Genomic DNA, 16,048 nt, shown 5'->3' on the forward strand with positions numbered 1-16,048 from the left:
ACCATACCATTTATCACAAAAGTTATATACAGGTTGAGTCTCCCTTATCCAAAATGCTTGGGACCAGAGGTATTTTGGATATGGGATTTTTCCGTATTTTGGAATAATTGCTTACCATAATGAGATATCATGGCGATGGGACCTAAATCTAAGCACAGAATACATTTATGTTACATATACACCTTATACACACAGCCTGAAGGTCATTTTAGCCAATATTTTTTTATAACTTTGTGCATTAAACAAAGTGTGTCTACATTCACACAATTCATTTATGTTTCATATACACCTTATACACACAGCCTGAAGGTCATTTAATACAATATTTTTAATAACTTTGTGTATTAAACAAAGTTTGTATACATTGAGCCATCAAAAAACAAAGGTTTCACTATCTCACTCTCACTCAAAAAAGTCCGTATTTCGGAATATTCCGTATTTCGGAATATTTGGATATGGGATACTCAACCTGTAGTAATATTAACTGGTCAAACAGTATTATACGAATGTGTTTTGTGTTCTCTCCTTACATGTTTACCTGAGACACACCGTCAGCAGGTATACCAGAACAACAGAATTTACAGGGGAGTGATGCATATTTTTTCCTTAGCACCATTTACCCGGTATTATCCTGGATGTGTTCTCCACACTGCTTGTGCATGATGAAATACAGCTTTGCATTATCTGATCACTATGTACTGCATGTACACTCCCTTTTATGCAAATGAAATCAACAAAATGATGGATAGCTGGGTATGTTAGTTTTCCGCTGTATTCATAACTGATCAGACCACATCTCAATGTGGTGAATACTCTGGAAGCCTATTTATGAGAAGAGCATAGCAGAACTTTGGAGGATCCAGAGACAATGACTTTATTAATCACAGGGTTTGAATAAAATAATAAAGAAAAGGTTAGATGACCTTTATTTTAATACAGGAAATACTATGCTTTAGAGAGGACTTGATTGATCTTATGAGTTTCTCAAAGCAAGGACTGCTGGTTACAGTATGATGTGCTCTGCAAATGGACTAGAAACTGTATTGCTATAAGGCTTATGAGCCATAGAATTAGTCTGTAGTGTAAGGTTGATCAGAATTTTGAAATCTGCACAGAAATAGGTGGCGATGGCTTATCCATTCATTTACAAAGTACTGGAAGTTTTTCCTACAAGGAATGGTCTCTGTAGTTTAAAATTATTAGCTGTCAATATTGGGAAGACCTTGAGTTATGGGGTCTGAAAGGAGCTTGTGGTCACCAACGTAAGCTTGAGTTGGGTACTGTCTCATTGGTGTCTTTTTTTTTTTTTTACTATGTCACAGTTAGCTTTTAGAAACTTTTGAATTTGATTGACCTTTGCTTTGTTTAACAGTGCTCGCTTATACGTTCTGAGTGAGTACATCCTCAAATATATATTACTCCGTTGTAGAAATTTGTTCTTTCAGGATTTATAGAATAAATGAACATGGAAATGTATGCCTTATTTACACACTAATCCGTGTAATTAATTGCACCTTAATCAGCTGCTGCATTTTCCTAATCAGGGAGTACTGTAAGTCTGACATCATTTCAGTGGCATGCATACATTTCTTTGGACTAGAGACAGGGATCTTTTGTCCTGTTTTACCTCTCAACATTACTGAAAGTGGAATGGAACTGCAAAAAATAGATATCCATCACATCATCAAGGGGTATTTTACACTTTTACCAAACATTGTTGCTATATCAGGATGATCTAAAATTGGGCTTGTGTTTTTTTTTCCTGAGCTCCTAAAATTGTATAATTCTGGAAATGTTTGTTACTATTTTGTGTTGTTGCAAAAAGGCAGTAAGTAGACAAATGAATGTAGCATATTAATAGGGCTTTATATTCATTGACTACAGACAGTGATTAAGGGGAGGGAGATAAAGTAGATATTCATCAGTATGGAGTGAGTAGTAACTGATTAGTCCTTCTAATTATCCTGAGCTCATTGTTCCATTCAGGCAAAAGGTGAGACAGTGCAGTTTTTCCTCATTATGAGATACACATATATATATATATATATAAATGAAGCTGTTTGATACTCATAACTGCCCTAGTCCTATAAAGATGGAGATAGTTGAGAACTGTATCGGTACAGGTAGGACTCCACTTGGCTGCTGTGGTCGACAGTTGATAGATGGTCATTACAATTAAAGCTGACAACACCAATTTTGGATGTAGGTTCCAAAACTGGCGTTAGCTGGTTATTTGGGCGAGGGCAGTTGTGCAAAGGTGACATTTCCCAGAACAGGCTTCCAATAGGTTGGTCATAGTTGAAATGTGGGTCTTTTCCAAAAAGGGTATTGTTCCCTGTTTGCTGGTCCTCATCACTATGCAGATCAAAATCTATTGCAGAAGCGATCAAGTCTCCATCACTGTATTCCTCACTATCATTGAGACTGCCACTCCTGGGTGTTTTCAGCCACTCCACATCACTTATTGTTTCAGTGAAATAGTTGAAATTGTTTGTCTGTGATGAGCAGTTATTGAGCATTTGCTCCGTTGGTGACTGATCCATCTTCGTATCATTAAAGTTATAAAAAGGAGGACAACCTTCTTGAGTCAAAGCTGTACCATATACGTTCTGGTTCTTTATATGACCTGTGAGTGACTGAAACAAAAAAGATGTGCAATATTAGTAATAAAGCTTGTTGTGCATGCCAATCTAGATGACATTTATATCGCAAACAAAAAGTTCTGGTGCCAAAAGATGTTTACATTCTACACTCTAAGGGCTGAATTTAATAAGACTCGAAATCACAGTAATTTACAGCTATTACCGTTTTTGCAGTTTTTTTTAACATGAGAACTGGTTTTTCACGGATGTGCGGGCTTCAGCAATTCGCCTATTCAATTGCAAATTCGCAGAAACGGGATTATTAAAAATTATTGCAGGCAGTGAAAAGTGAAAAAAGGGTATGTTTTCCTGTACCCCCCAAAAAAGCCTGTGACTCCATCCAAATGCTGCTACATGACTCTGTGGCACGTGCTTGTATCTCGCTCAGTTTAGGACAACTCTGCCACAGAAGAAATAAACCTGACTGCCAGACCATATATAGCAGAACGTATTGGACCATGATGGGTAAATGAGTTTCCTTCCCCAGACTCTGACACTTTCTATTCATCTTTGGCTTTTCTATGCACCATGCTATTTGAGATGGTAAGTTAGTGGTGAGGAACAGTAGTGTCTCTATGAATGCATGGATTATCACATGAAAGACAACTGTCAATTTGACTGAACTAAGGGGCATAACTACAATGGGTGCCATTGCTATGGGGCCCTGATCGCCTCCTTAACATCCAGCTGACACCACTAAACACCGACAGGAGAGACTGTGCCGCCGCTCTCAGAATTTACTGAAGTAACGTATGCACCATCCATTGGGGACAGAGGACATATGGAGGAGCCACCAGCTGAAGTCACATTACTCTTATCACAGATGAGTGTAGTAATAAGGTGCCTGCCAATGTAAACTGGTGGCACTGTGGCATGTGAAATGGGGCAACTATGTGGCACAATGTGAACTAGGGTACGGCTGGGGTGTAAAAGTAACTAGAGCACTATGAGACATTAAATTAACAACTACTGTAGATAGGGGCCCCTTCAAAAAGTTGCTATTGGGTCACAAAGTTCTCATACGTCCTAGAGGATGCTGGGGTCACATCAAGAACCATGGGGTATAGATGGGATCCACAGGAGACATGGGCACTTTAAGACTTTCAAAGGGGTGTGAACTGGCTCCTCCCTCTATGCCCCTCCTCCAGACTCCAGTTTAGAATCTGTGCCCAGGCAGACTGGATGCACTCTGAGGAGCTCTACTGAGTTTCTCTGAAAAGACTTTAAGTTAGGTTTTTTATTTTCAGGGAGATCTGCTGGCAACAGTCTCCCTGCTTCGTGGGACTTAGGGGAGAGAAGTCAGACCTACTTCTGTGAGTTTAAAGGCTCTGCTTCTTTGGCTATAGGACACCATTAGCATACCTCCCAACTTTGGTGGGTTTCAAGGAGGGACATCGGCGCGGCTCCGGGAAAAAGGAGGTGTGGCCTCTGGAAAGGGGCGTGGCTTCATGGGAGTGCCCGCGATCGTGAGCCACGCCCCAAGTTTTCATCACTTTGGGGGCATGCCCAACGCTCTGAGCCGCTGGCATGCCCCCTCTGCCTCTAGCGTCTATTCACCGCTGCTCTGCTAAGCGTGGCTTTGTGGGAGTGCCCGCGATTGTGAGCCACGCCCCCAGTTTTCATCACTTTGCGCACAGCGTCTATTTGCCGCTGCTCTGCTAAGCAGGGCAGCGAGAGACAGAGCCTCCCAACTGCCCCTCCCCACCGCGGGACACTGTGGCCTGCGGGTGGGACAGCGGGACAGTCCCAAAAAAAACGGGACTGTCACGCGAAAATCGGGAGTCTGGAGGTATACATTAGCTCCTGAGGGTTTGGAACACGAGGTACGCCTAGGGGTTCATTCCCGGAGCCCGCCGTCACCCCCCTTGCAGAGTCAGAAGACAGGTGAGTAGAAGTAGGTCAGAAGACTTCAGTGACTGCTTTGAGGTATCGCACAGCGGCCGCGCTGCACGCCATGCTCCCACACGCAGCGGTACAACAGGGTGCAGGGGGGGCGCCCTGGGCAGCATGTAAACCTAATTTCTCTGACGTCCTAGTGGAAGCTGGGAACTCCGTAAGGACCACGGGGAATAGACGGGCTCCGCAGGAGACTGGGCACTCTAAAAGAAAGATTAGGTACTATCTGGTGTGCACTGGCTCCTCCCTCTATGCCCCTCCTCCAGACCTCAGTTAGAATCTGTGCCCGGCCAGAGCTGGGTGCTCCTAGTGGGCTCTCCTGAGCTTGCTAGAAAGAAAGTATTTGTTAGGTTTTTTAGTTTCAGTGAGATCTGCTGGCAACAGACTCACTGCTACGAGGGACTGAGGGGAGAGAAGCAAACCTACCTGCTTGCAGCTAGCTTGTGCTTCTAAGGCTACTGGACACCATTAGCTCCAGAGGGTTCGAACACAGGGCCCGACCTCGATCATCCGTTCCCGGAGCCGCGCCGCCGTCCCCCTTGCAGAGCCAGAAGACAGAAGAATCGACGAAAACGGCGGCTGAAGACTCCTGTCTTCATTAAGGTAGCGCACAGCACTGCAGCTGTGCGCCATTGCTCCCACAGCACACCACACACTCCGGTCACTGGTGGGTGCAGGGTGCTGGGGGGGGGGGGGCGCCCTGGGCAGCAATTAGTATACCTTTTGGCAAACTGCACATAATACAGTTTATAAAACTGTATATGTGCCTAAACCCCCGCCATTAACATACAAAAAGCGGGAGAAGCCCGCCGCTGAGGGGGCGGGGCCTTCTACCTCAGCACACCAGCGCCATTTTCTCTTCACAGCTCCGCTGGAAGGACGCTCCCCAAGCTCTCCCCTGCAGTATACACTACAACAAGGGTAAAAAAGAGAGGGGGGGCACATAAATTTAGGCGCAAATGTGATATAAGCAACTATTGGGAAAAATTCACTTTTTTGTTAGTGTAAATCCCTGTGTTATATAGCGCTGTGGTTTGTGCTGGCATACTCTCTCTCTGTCTCCCCAAAGGACTTTTGTGGGGTCCTGTCCTCAGTCAGAGCATTCCCTGTGTGTGTGTGATGTGTCGGTACGGCTGTGTCGACATGTTTGATGAGGGTTATGTGGAGGCGGAGCAGGAGCAGATAAGTGTGGTGTCGCCCCCGACGGGGCCGACACCGGAGTGGATGGATATGTGGAAGGTATTAACCAACAGTGTCAACTCCTTACATAAAAGGTTCGATGACGCAGCAGCCTTGGGACAGCCGGCATCTCAGCCTGCGCCTGCCCAGGCGTCTCAGAGGCCATCAGGGGCTCATAAACGCCCGCTACCTCAGATGGCAGACACAGATGTCGACACGGAGTCTGACTCCAGTGTAGATGAGGATGAGACATGCACAGTCCACAAGGGCCATCCGATGCATGATTACTGCAATGAAAAATGTATTGCACATTTCTGACATTAACCCGGTTACCACCAAAAAGGGTATTATGTTTGGGGAGAAAAAGCTGCCAGTGATTTTTCCCCCATCTGATGAATTAAATGAATTGTGTGAAGAAGCGTGGTGTTCCCCTGATAAGAAACTAGTAATTTCTAAGAGGTTACTGATGGCGTACCCTTTCCCGGCAACGGACAGGTTACGTTGGGAAACATCCCCTAGGGTGGACAAGGCGCTCACACGCTTATCAAAAAAGGTGGCACTGCAGTCTCAGGATACGGCCGCCCTAAAGGAGCCTGCGGATAGAAAGCAGGAGGCTATCCTGAAGTCTGTATATACACACTCAGGTACTATACGGAGACCTGCTATTGCTTCAGCATGGATGTGTAGTGCTGCAGCAGCATGGTCTGATACCCTGTCAGACAACATTGATTCCCTCGACAGGGATACTATTTTGCTAACCATAGATCATATAAAGGACGTCGTCTTATATATGAGGGATGCACAGAGGGACATTTGCCGGCTGGCATCTAGAATTAACGCAATGTCCATTTCTGCCAGGAGAGTATTATGGACTCGGCAGTGGACAGGCGATGCTGATTCTAAAAGGCACATGGAGGTTTTGCCTTATAAAGGTGAGGAATTGTTTGGGGACGGTCTCTCGGACCTCGTATCCACAGCAACAGCTGGGAAGTCTACTTTTTTACCTCAGGTTCCCTCACAGCCTAAGAAAGCACCGTATTCTCAAGTACAGTCCTTTCGGCCTCAGAAAGGCAAGCGGGTCAGAGGCGCATCCTTTCTGCCCAGAGGCAGGGGTAGAGGAAAGAAGCTGCACCAGGCAGCCAGTTCCCAGGAACAAAAATCCTCCCCTGCTTCCACTAAGTCCACCGCATGACGCTGGGGCTCCACAGGCAGAGCCAGGTGCGGTGGGGGCGCGTCTCCGGAACTTCAGCAACCAGTGGGTTCGCTCACAGGTGGATCTCTGGGCGGTACAAGTTGTCTCTCAGGGATACAAGCTGGAGTTCGAGGCGACTCCCCCTCGCCGTTACCTCAAATCAGCTTTGCCAGCTGCTCCCAGGGAAAGGGAGGTAGTACTGGTGGCTATTCACAAGCTGTACCTCCAGCAGGTGATAATCAAGGTTCCCCTCCTTCAACAGGGACGGGGTTACTATTCCACAATGTTTGTGGTTCCGAAACCAGACGGTTCGGTGAGACCCATTCTGAATTTAAAATCCTTGAACACTTATATAAGGAAGTTCAAGTTCAAAATGGAATCGCTCAGGGCGGTGATTGCAAGCCTGGAAGAGGGGGATTTTATGGTGTCACTGGACATCAAGGATGCTTACTTGCATGTCCCCATTTACCCACCTCACCAGGAGTACCTCAGGTTTGTGGTACAGGACTGTCATTACCAATTCCAGACGTTGCCGTTTGGTCTGTCCACGGCACCGAGAGTATTTACCAAGGTAATGGCCGAAATGATGATACTCCTTCGGAAGAAGGGAGTCATAATTATCCCGTACTTGGACGATCTCCTTATAAAGGCGAGGTCCAAGGAGCAGTTGTTAGTCAGTGTAGCACTATCTCGGGAAGTGTTACAACAGCACGGCTGGATTCTGAATATCCCAAAGTCGCAGCTGATTCCTGCGATGCGTCTGCTGTTCTTGGGCATGATTCTGGACACAGAACAGAAGAAGGTGTTTCTCCCGGGGGAGAAGGCCCAGGAATTGTCATCTCTGGTCAGGGACCTCCTGAAACCAAAACAGGTGTCGGTGCATCATTGCACGCGAGTCCTGGGAAAGATGGTGGCTTCTTACGAAGCAATTCCCTTCGGCAGATTCCATGCAAGGATCTTTCAGTGGGATCTGTTAGACAAATGGTCCGGATCGCATCTTCAGATGCATCGGTTGATCACCCTGTCCCCAAGGGCCAGGGTGTCTCTGCTGTGGTGGCTGCAGAGTGCTCATCTTCTCGAGGGCCGCAGATTCGGCATACAGGACTGGGTCCTGGTGACCACGGATGCAAGCCTCCGAGGATGGGGGGCAGTCACTCAGGGAAGGAACTTCCAAGGACAGTGGTCAAGTCAGGAGACTTCACTACACATAAATATACTGGAACTAAGGGCCATTTACAACGCCCTGAGTCAAGCAGAGCCCCTGCTTCAAAACCAACCGGTGCTGATTCAGTCAGACAACATCACGGCGGTCGCCCATGTAAACCGCCAGGGCGGCACAAGAAGCAGGATGGCGATGGCAGAAGCCACAAGGATTCTTCGATGGGCGGGGAATCACGTCCTAGCACTGTCAGCAGTGTTCATTCCGGGAGTGGACAACTGGGAAGCAGACTTCCTCAGCAGGCACGACCTCCACTCGGGAGAGTGGGGACTTCATCCGGAAGTCTTCACACTGATTGTAAATCGTTGGGAACGGCCACAGGTCGACATGATGGCGTCCCGCCTCAACAAAAAGCTAAAAAGATATTGCGCCAGGTCAAGGGACCCTCAGGCGATAGCTGTGGACGCCCTAGTGACACCGTGGGTGTACCAGTCGGTTTATGTGTTCCCTCCTCTTCCTCTCATACCCAAGGTACTGAGGATAATAACAAAAGAGAGGAGTAAGAACCATACTCATCGTTCCGGATTGGCCAAGAAGAACTTGGTACCCAGAACTACAAGAAATGATCTCAGAGGACCCATGGCCTCTGCCTCTCCGACAGGACCTGCTACAGCAGGGGCCCTGTCTGTTCCAAGACTTACCGCGGCTGCGTTTGACGGCATGGCGGTTGAACGCCGGATCCTAACGGAGAAGGGCATTCCAGATGAAGTGATTCCTACGCTGATAAAAGCTAGGAAAGATGTGACAGCAAAACATTATCACCGCATATGGCGAAAATATGTTGCTTGGTGTGAGGCCAGGAAGGCCCCAACAGAGGAATTCCAGCTGGGTCGATTTCTGCACTTCTTACAGTCAGGGGTGACTATGGGCCTAAAATTGGGGTCCATAAAGGTCCAGATTTCGGCCCTATCTATTTTCTTTCAAAAAGAACTGGCTTCACTGCCTGAAGTTCAGACGTTTGTTAAGGGAGTGCTGCATATTCAGCCCCCTTTTGTGCCTCCAGTGGCACCTTGGGATCTTAACGTTGTGTTGGATTTCCTGAAATCCTACTGGTTTGAGCCACTTAAGACCGTGGAGTTGAAGTATCTCACGTGGAAGGTGGTCATGCTGTTGGCCTTGGCTTCAGCTAGGCGCGTGTCAGAATTGGCGGCTTTGTCATGTAAAAGCCCATATCTGATTTTCCATATGGACAGGGCAGAATTGAGGACTCGTCCCCAATTTCTCCCAAAGGTGGTATCAGCGTTTCATTTGAACCAACCTATTGTGGTGCCTGCGGCTACTCGGGACTTGGAGGATTCCAAGTTGCTGGACGTAGTCCGGGCCCTGAAAATTTATATTTCCAGGACGGCTAGAGTCAGAAAAACTGACTCGCTATTTATCCTGCATGCACCCAACAAGCTGGGTGCTCCTGCTTCAAAGCAGACTATTGCTCGCTGGATCTGTAGCACGATTCAGCTGGCACATTCTGCGGCTGGACTGCCGCATCCTAAATCAGTAAAAGCCCATTCCACAAGGAAGGTGGGCTCTTCTTGGGCGGCTGCCCGAGGGGTCTCGGCTTTACAGCTTTGCCGAGCTGCTACTTGGTCGGGTTCAAACACATTTGCTAAATTCTACAAGTTTGATACCCTGGCTGAGGGGGACCTTGAGTTTGCTGCAGAGTCATCCGCACTCTCCCGCCCGTTTGGGAGCTTTGGTATAATCCCCATGGTCCTTACGGAATTCCCAGCATCCACTAGGACGTCAGAGAAAATAAGAATTTACTCACCGGTAATTCTATTTCTCGTAGTCCGTAGTGGATGCTGGGCGCCCGTCCTAAGTGCGGACTCTCTGCAATACATGTATATAGTTATTGCTTAACTTAAGGGTTATTGTTATGAGCCATCTTTTGAATGAGGCTCAGTTTTTTTGTTCATACTGTTAACTGGGTATAGTTATCACGAGTTGTACGGTGTGATTGGTGTGGCTGGTATGAGTCTTACCCTGGATTCCAAATCCTTTCCTTGTTGTGTCAGCTCTTCCGGGCACAGTTTCCCTAACTGAGGTCTAGAGGAGGGGCATAGAGGGAGGAGCCAGTGCACACCAGATAGTACCTAATCTTTCTTTTAGAGTGCCCAGTCTCCTGCGGAGCCCGTCTATTCCCCATGGTCCTTACGGAGTTCCCAGCATCCACTACGGACTACGAGAAATAGAATTACCGGTGAGTAAATTCTTATTTTATCTATCTGGCAACAGCGGACAAGGTGCCTGGGCACTGTCCGGACCCCCGCCAGTGTCAAAAAGTTTAAAAATGAGCAGGTCTGAAGCGCGCCAGTAAGGGGGTGGGGCTTAGCCCTCACAGCACACAGCCCGGCGCCATTTCTCTTCACATGGCTGCAGAGACGCTGGTCCTTCCTCACACTGCTGTAACAAGTAACAGGGTGGAAAACGGGGGGTGGGGGGGCACAGCGATTTTGGTGCATTATACTGGTTTATAAAAGCGCTGCAGGTCTGGGACATTGGGGGTAATTCCAAGTTGATCGCAGCAGGAATTTTAGATTTGGGTGGGTTATTTTATTTCTGTGCAGGGTAAATACTGGCTGCTTTATTTTTACACTGCAAATTAGATTGCAGATTGAACACACCACACCCAAATCTAACTCTCTCTGCACATGTTAAATCTGCCTCCCCTGCAGTGCACATGGTTTTGCCCAACTGCTAACAAAATTCCTGCTGCGATAAACTTGGAATTACCCCCATTGTCTGTAGTGTTCATACCGGGTTTTGGGCGCTGGGGTGTGGGCTGGCTATATCTCCCTCTGTGTCTCTCTGACAGGCTTTGCTGTAGGTCTGTCCCCTATAGGCCCAGTGTGTCTGCGTGTGGTAGGTGCACGTGTGTCGGCATGTCTGAAGCGGAGTGCTCCTCCCAGGAGGAGACTGTGTTGGGGACACAAAAGGCTGTGGGAGTGACCCTGTCGGCACCGCCGACACTGGATTGGGTGAATGTTTTGAGTGCTTTGAATGCAAATGTGGCTCTGATTAATAAAAGATTGGATAAATCTGAGTCTCAGAACCAGGCTTGTCAGAAATCCGTAGAGGATGTGTTATTTCAAGTCCAGACCCCTTCGGGGTCACAAAAACGTTCATTTTGCCCAGCTGGCAGACACTGATACCGACACGGACACTGACTCAAGTGTCGACTATAGTGATGCCAGATTAGATCCAAAACTGGCAAAGAGCATTCAGTACATGATTGTGGCTATAAAATATGTATTACATATCACTAAGGACCCTGCTGTTCCTGATACTAGGGTCTGTATGTTTAAGGGGAAGAAACCTGAGGTAACTTTTCCTCCCTCTCATGAACTGAACACGCTTTGTGAAAAGGTTTGGGAAAATCCTGACAAAAAAATTCAGATTCCCAAAAGGATTATAGTGGCATATCCGTTTTTCCTCTGGGGATAGGGATAAATGGGAGTCAACCCCCATTGTGGACAAAGCTTTATCACGGCTGTCCAACAAGGAGGCTCTTCCGTCCCCTGACACGGCAGCCCTAAAGGATCCTGCGGATCGTAGGCAGGAAAATACATTGAAATCCATTTATATCTCCACGGGTACATTAAGACCAGCCATTGCATCTGGGTGGGTGAGTAGTGCTATCGAAAAATGGGCCGATAACCTGTCATCTGAATTGGATACCCTCAATAGGGATAACATTCTCCTGATGCCAGGTCATATCAGGGACGCTGCAGTCTACCTAAAGGAAGCTGCGAGAGATATTGGCCCTCTTGGGTTCACGGGCCAATGCCATGGCAGTCTCAGCTAGGATTCATCAATGGAATGCTGATGCTGACTCCAAAAAAGCTATGGAGTCTCTGCCGTATAAAGGTGGTGTATTGTTTGGTGACGGCCTCGCTGAGTTGGTATCTACGGCTACCACGGGTTAGTCATCATTTTTACCTTATGTGCCTGCACCACAAAAGAAAGCACACCAGTATCGGATGCAGTCCTTTTGGCCCTATAAATACAGAAAAGGCTGAGGGTCGTCCTTCCTTGCTACTAGAGGAAAGGGTAAGCGATCACCGGCCGTGGCCGGTTCCCAGGAGCAGAAGTCCTCCCCAGCTTCTGCCAAGTCCACCGCATGACGCTGGGGCTCCTCTGCGGGAGTCCGCACCGGTGGGGGCACGTCTCAGGCTCTTCAGTCAGTTCTGGGCTCGTTGGGGCCTAGACCCATGGGTTTTAGAAATAGTGTCCCAAGGGTACAAACTGGAGTTTCAAGACGTCCCCCCTCACCAATTTTTCAAATCAGCCTTACCAGCTTCTCTTCCAGACAGGGAAGTGGTATGCGCCGCAATACAAAAATTGTGTCACAATCAAGTCATTTTCAGGGTTCCCCCGTCGCAACAGGGAGAAGGCTTTTATTCGAGCCTGTTTGTGTTTCCGAAGCCAGATGGCTCAGTCAGACCAATCCTGAACCTCAAATCCCTCACTTTCTACCTAAAAAAATTAAAATTCAAGATGGAATCTCTCCGGGCTGTGATATCCAGTCTGGAGGAGGGGGATTTTATGGTGTCGGTAGACATAAAGGATGCCTACTTACATGTTCACATTTATCCCCCACATCAGGCTTACCTGAGGTTTGCAGTTCAGGATTGTCATTACCAATTTCAGACGTTGCTGTTTGGTCTGTACACGGCTCCGAGGGTTCTCACCAAAGTAATGGCCGAAATGATGGTTCTCCTGCGCAAACAAGGAGTCACAATTATCCCTTACTTGGACGATCTCCTGATAAAGGCGAGATCCAGGGACCAATTACTGCAGAACATTACTCTCTCCCTGACAATTCTGCAGCAATATGGTTGGCTCCTAATCTTGCCAAAATCGCAGTTGGTTCCGACAAGACGGTTGTCGTTTTTGGGAATGATTCTGGACACAGAATTACAGAGAGTTTCTCTGACGTCCTAGTGGATGCTGGGACTTCCGTAAGGACCATGGGGAATAGAGGCTCCGCAGGAGACTGGGCACAAAAGTAAAAGCTTTAGACTAGCTGGTGTGCACTGGCTCCTCCCCCTATGACCCTCCTCCAAGCCTCAGTTAGATTTTTGTGCCCGAACGAGAAGGGTGCATGCTAGGTGGCTCTCCTGAGCTGCTTAGAAGTAAAAGTTTAAATAGGTTTTTTATTTTCAGTGAGTACTGCTGGCAACAGGCTCACTGCATCGTGGGACTAAGGGGAGAAGAAGCGAACTCACCTGCGTGCAGAGTGGATTGGGCTTCTTGGCTACTGGACATTAGCTCCAGAGGGACGATCACAGGTTCAGCCTGGATGGTTCCCGGAGCCGCGCCGCCGGCCCCCTTACAGAGCCAGAAGAGCGAAGAGGTCCGGAGAAAGCGGCGGCAGAAGACGTTCCTGTCTTCAAATAAGGTAGCGCACAGCACTGCAGCTGTGCGCCATTGCTCTCAGCACACTTCACACTCCGGTCACTGAGGGTGCAGGGCGCTGGGGGGGAGCGCCCTGAGACGCAATAAAACACTATAAAAACCTTATATGGCTAAAGAAATGCATCACATATAGCTCCTAGGCTATATGGATGCATTTAACCCCTGCCAGTTTTCCTGAAAAAAGCGGGAGAAAAGGCCGCCGAGAAGGGGGCGGAGCCTATCTCCTCAGCACACAAGCGCCATTTTCCCTCACAGCTCCGCTGGAAGGACGGCTCCCTGACTCTCCCCTGCAGTCCTGCTACAAGAATCCGGGTAAAACAAGAGAGGGGGGGCACTATTGGCAGCTAATATATAATACAGCAGCTATAACAGGGAGTAACACTTATATAAGGTTATCCCTGCATATATATAGCGCTCTGGTGTGTGCTGGCAAACTCTCCCTCTGTCTCCCCAAAGGGCTAGTGGGGTCCTGTCCTCTATCAGAGCATTCCCTGTGTGTGTGCTGGGTGTCGGTACGATAGTGTCAACATGTATGAGGAGGAAAATGATGTGGAAGCAGAGCAATTGCCTGTGTTAGTGATGTCACCCCCTAGGGAGTCGACACCTGACTGGATGGTCGTATTTAAAGAATTACGTGACAATGTCAGCACTTTGCAAAAAACTGTTGACGACATGAGACAGCCGGCAAATCAGTTAGTGCCTGTTCAGGCGTCTCAGACACCGTCAGGGGCGCTAAAGTTTCCCCCGATAAAAAACTGCTGATTTCTAACAAATTATTGGCACTATACCTTTTCCCGCCAGAGGTTAGGGCACGTTGGGAAACACCCCCTAGGGTAGATAAGGCGCTCACACGCTTATCAAAACAAGTGGCGTTACCGTCTCCTGATACGGCCGCCCTCAAGGAACCAGCTGATAGAAGGCTGGAAAATATCCTAAAAGGTATATACACACATACTGGTGTTATACTGCGACCAGCAATCGCCTCAGCCTGGATGTGCAGCGCTGGAGTGGCTTGGTCGGATTCCCTGACTGAAAATATTGATACCCTGGATAGGGACAGTATTTTATTAACTATAGAGCATTTAAAGGATGCATTACTATATATGCGTGATGCACAGAGGGATATTTGCACCCTGGCATCAAGAGTGAGTGCGATGTCCATTTCTGCCAGAAGGGCGTTATGGACGCGACAGTGGTCAGGTGATGCAGATTCCAAACGACATATGGAAGTATTGCCGTATAAAGGGGAGGAGTTATTTGGGGTCGGTCTATCAGACCTGGTGGCCACGGCAACGGCTGGAAAGTCCACCTTTTTACCCCAGGTCACCTCTCAGCAGAAAAAGACACCGTCTTTTCAAACTCAGTCCTTTCGTTCCTATAAGAACAAGCGAGCAAAAGGCCACTCATTTCTGCCCCGGGGCAGAGGAAGAGGAAAAAGACTGCACCAGGCAGCCTCTTCCCAGGAGCAGAAGCCCTCCCCCGCTTCTGCCAAGTCTTCAGCATGACGCTGGGGCTTTACAAGCGGACTCAGGCACGGTGGGGGCCCGTCTCAAAAATTTCAACGCGCAGTGGGCTCACTCGCAAGTGGACCCCTGGATCCTGCAGGTAGTATCACAGGGGTACAAATTGGAATTCGAGACGTCTCCCCCTCGCCGATTCCTGAAGTCTGCTCTTCCAACGCCTCCCTCCGACAGGGAGGCAGTATTGGAAGCTATTCACAAGCTGTATTCCCAGCAGGTGATAATCAAGGTACCCCTCCTACAACAGGGAAAGGGGTATTATTCCACGCTGTTTGTGGTACCGAAGCCGGACGGCTCGGTGAGACCAATTTTAAATCTGAAATCCTTGAACACTTACATAAAAAGGTTCAAATTCAAGATGGAATCACTCAGAGCAGTGATAGCGAACCTGGAAGAAGGGGACTATATGGTATCTCTGGACATCAAAGATGCTTATCTCCATGTCCCAATCTTCCCTTCTCACCAGGGGTACCTCAGGTTTGTGGTTCAAAACTGTCATTATCAGTTTCAGACGCTGCCGTTTGGATTGTCCACGGCACCCCGGGTCTTTACCAAGGTAATGGCCGAAATGATGATTCTTCTTCGAAGAGAAGGCGTCTTAATTATCCCTTACTTGGACGATCTCCTGATAAGGGCAAGATCCAGGGAACAGTTAGAGTTCGGAGTAGCACTGTCTCAGGTAGTGCTACGTCAGCACGGGTGGATTCTAAATATCCCAAAATCACAGCTGATTCCAACAACACGTCTACTGTTCCTGGGGATGATTCTGGACACAGTCCAGAAAAAGGTGTTTCTCCCGGAGGAGAAGGCCAGGGAGTTATCCGAGCTAGTCAGGAACCTCCTAAAACCAGGCCAAGTGTCAGTGCATCAATGCACGAGAGTCCTGGGAAAAATGGTGGCTTCTTACGAAGCAATTCCATTCGGAAGTTTCCATGCAAGAACTTTTCAGTGGGATCTGCTGGACAAATGGTCCGGATCGCATCTT

The 16,048-nt window shown here is 48.0% G+C and overlaps 1 protein-coding gene across 1 annotated transcript in view; it reads right to left on the reverse strand.

Annotated features, from left to right (window-relative positions):
* Nucleotides 1–1,721: 1,721 nt before the first annotated feature.
* GCM1 (glial cells missing transcription factor 1) overlaps nt 1,722–16,048 on the reverse strand; it is a 55,302-nt gene continuing 40,975 nt past the window's right edge. Inside the window, exon 7 of the mRNA XM_063919306.1 lies at nt 1,722–2,636. Coding sequence (XP_063775376.1) covers nt 2,085–2,636 — 552 coding nt within the window. The 3' untranslated portion in view covers nt 1,722–2,084. The remainder of the gene's footprint in view (nt 2,637–16,048) is intronic.

The sequence above is a fragment of the Pseudophryne corroboree genome, chromosome 4, assembly GCF_028390025.1.
Source record: "Pseudophryne corroboree isolate aPseCor3 chromosome 4, aPseCor3.hap2, whole genome shotgun sequence".
Taxonomy (NCBI): domain Eukaryota; kingdom Metazoa; phylum Chordata; class Amphibia; order Anura; family Myobatrachidae; genus Pseudophryne; species Pseudophryne corroboree.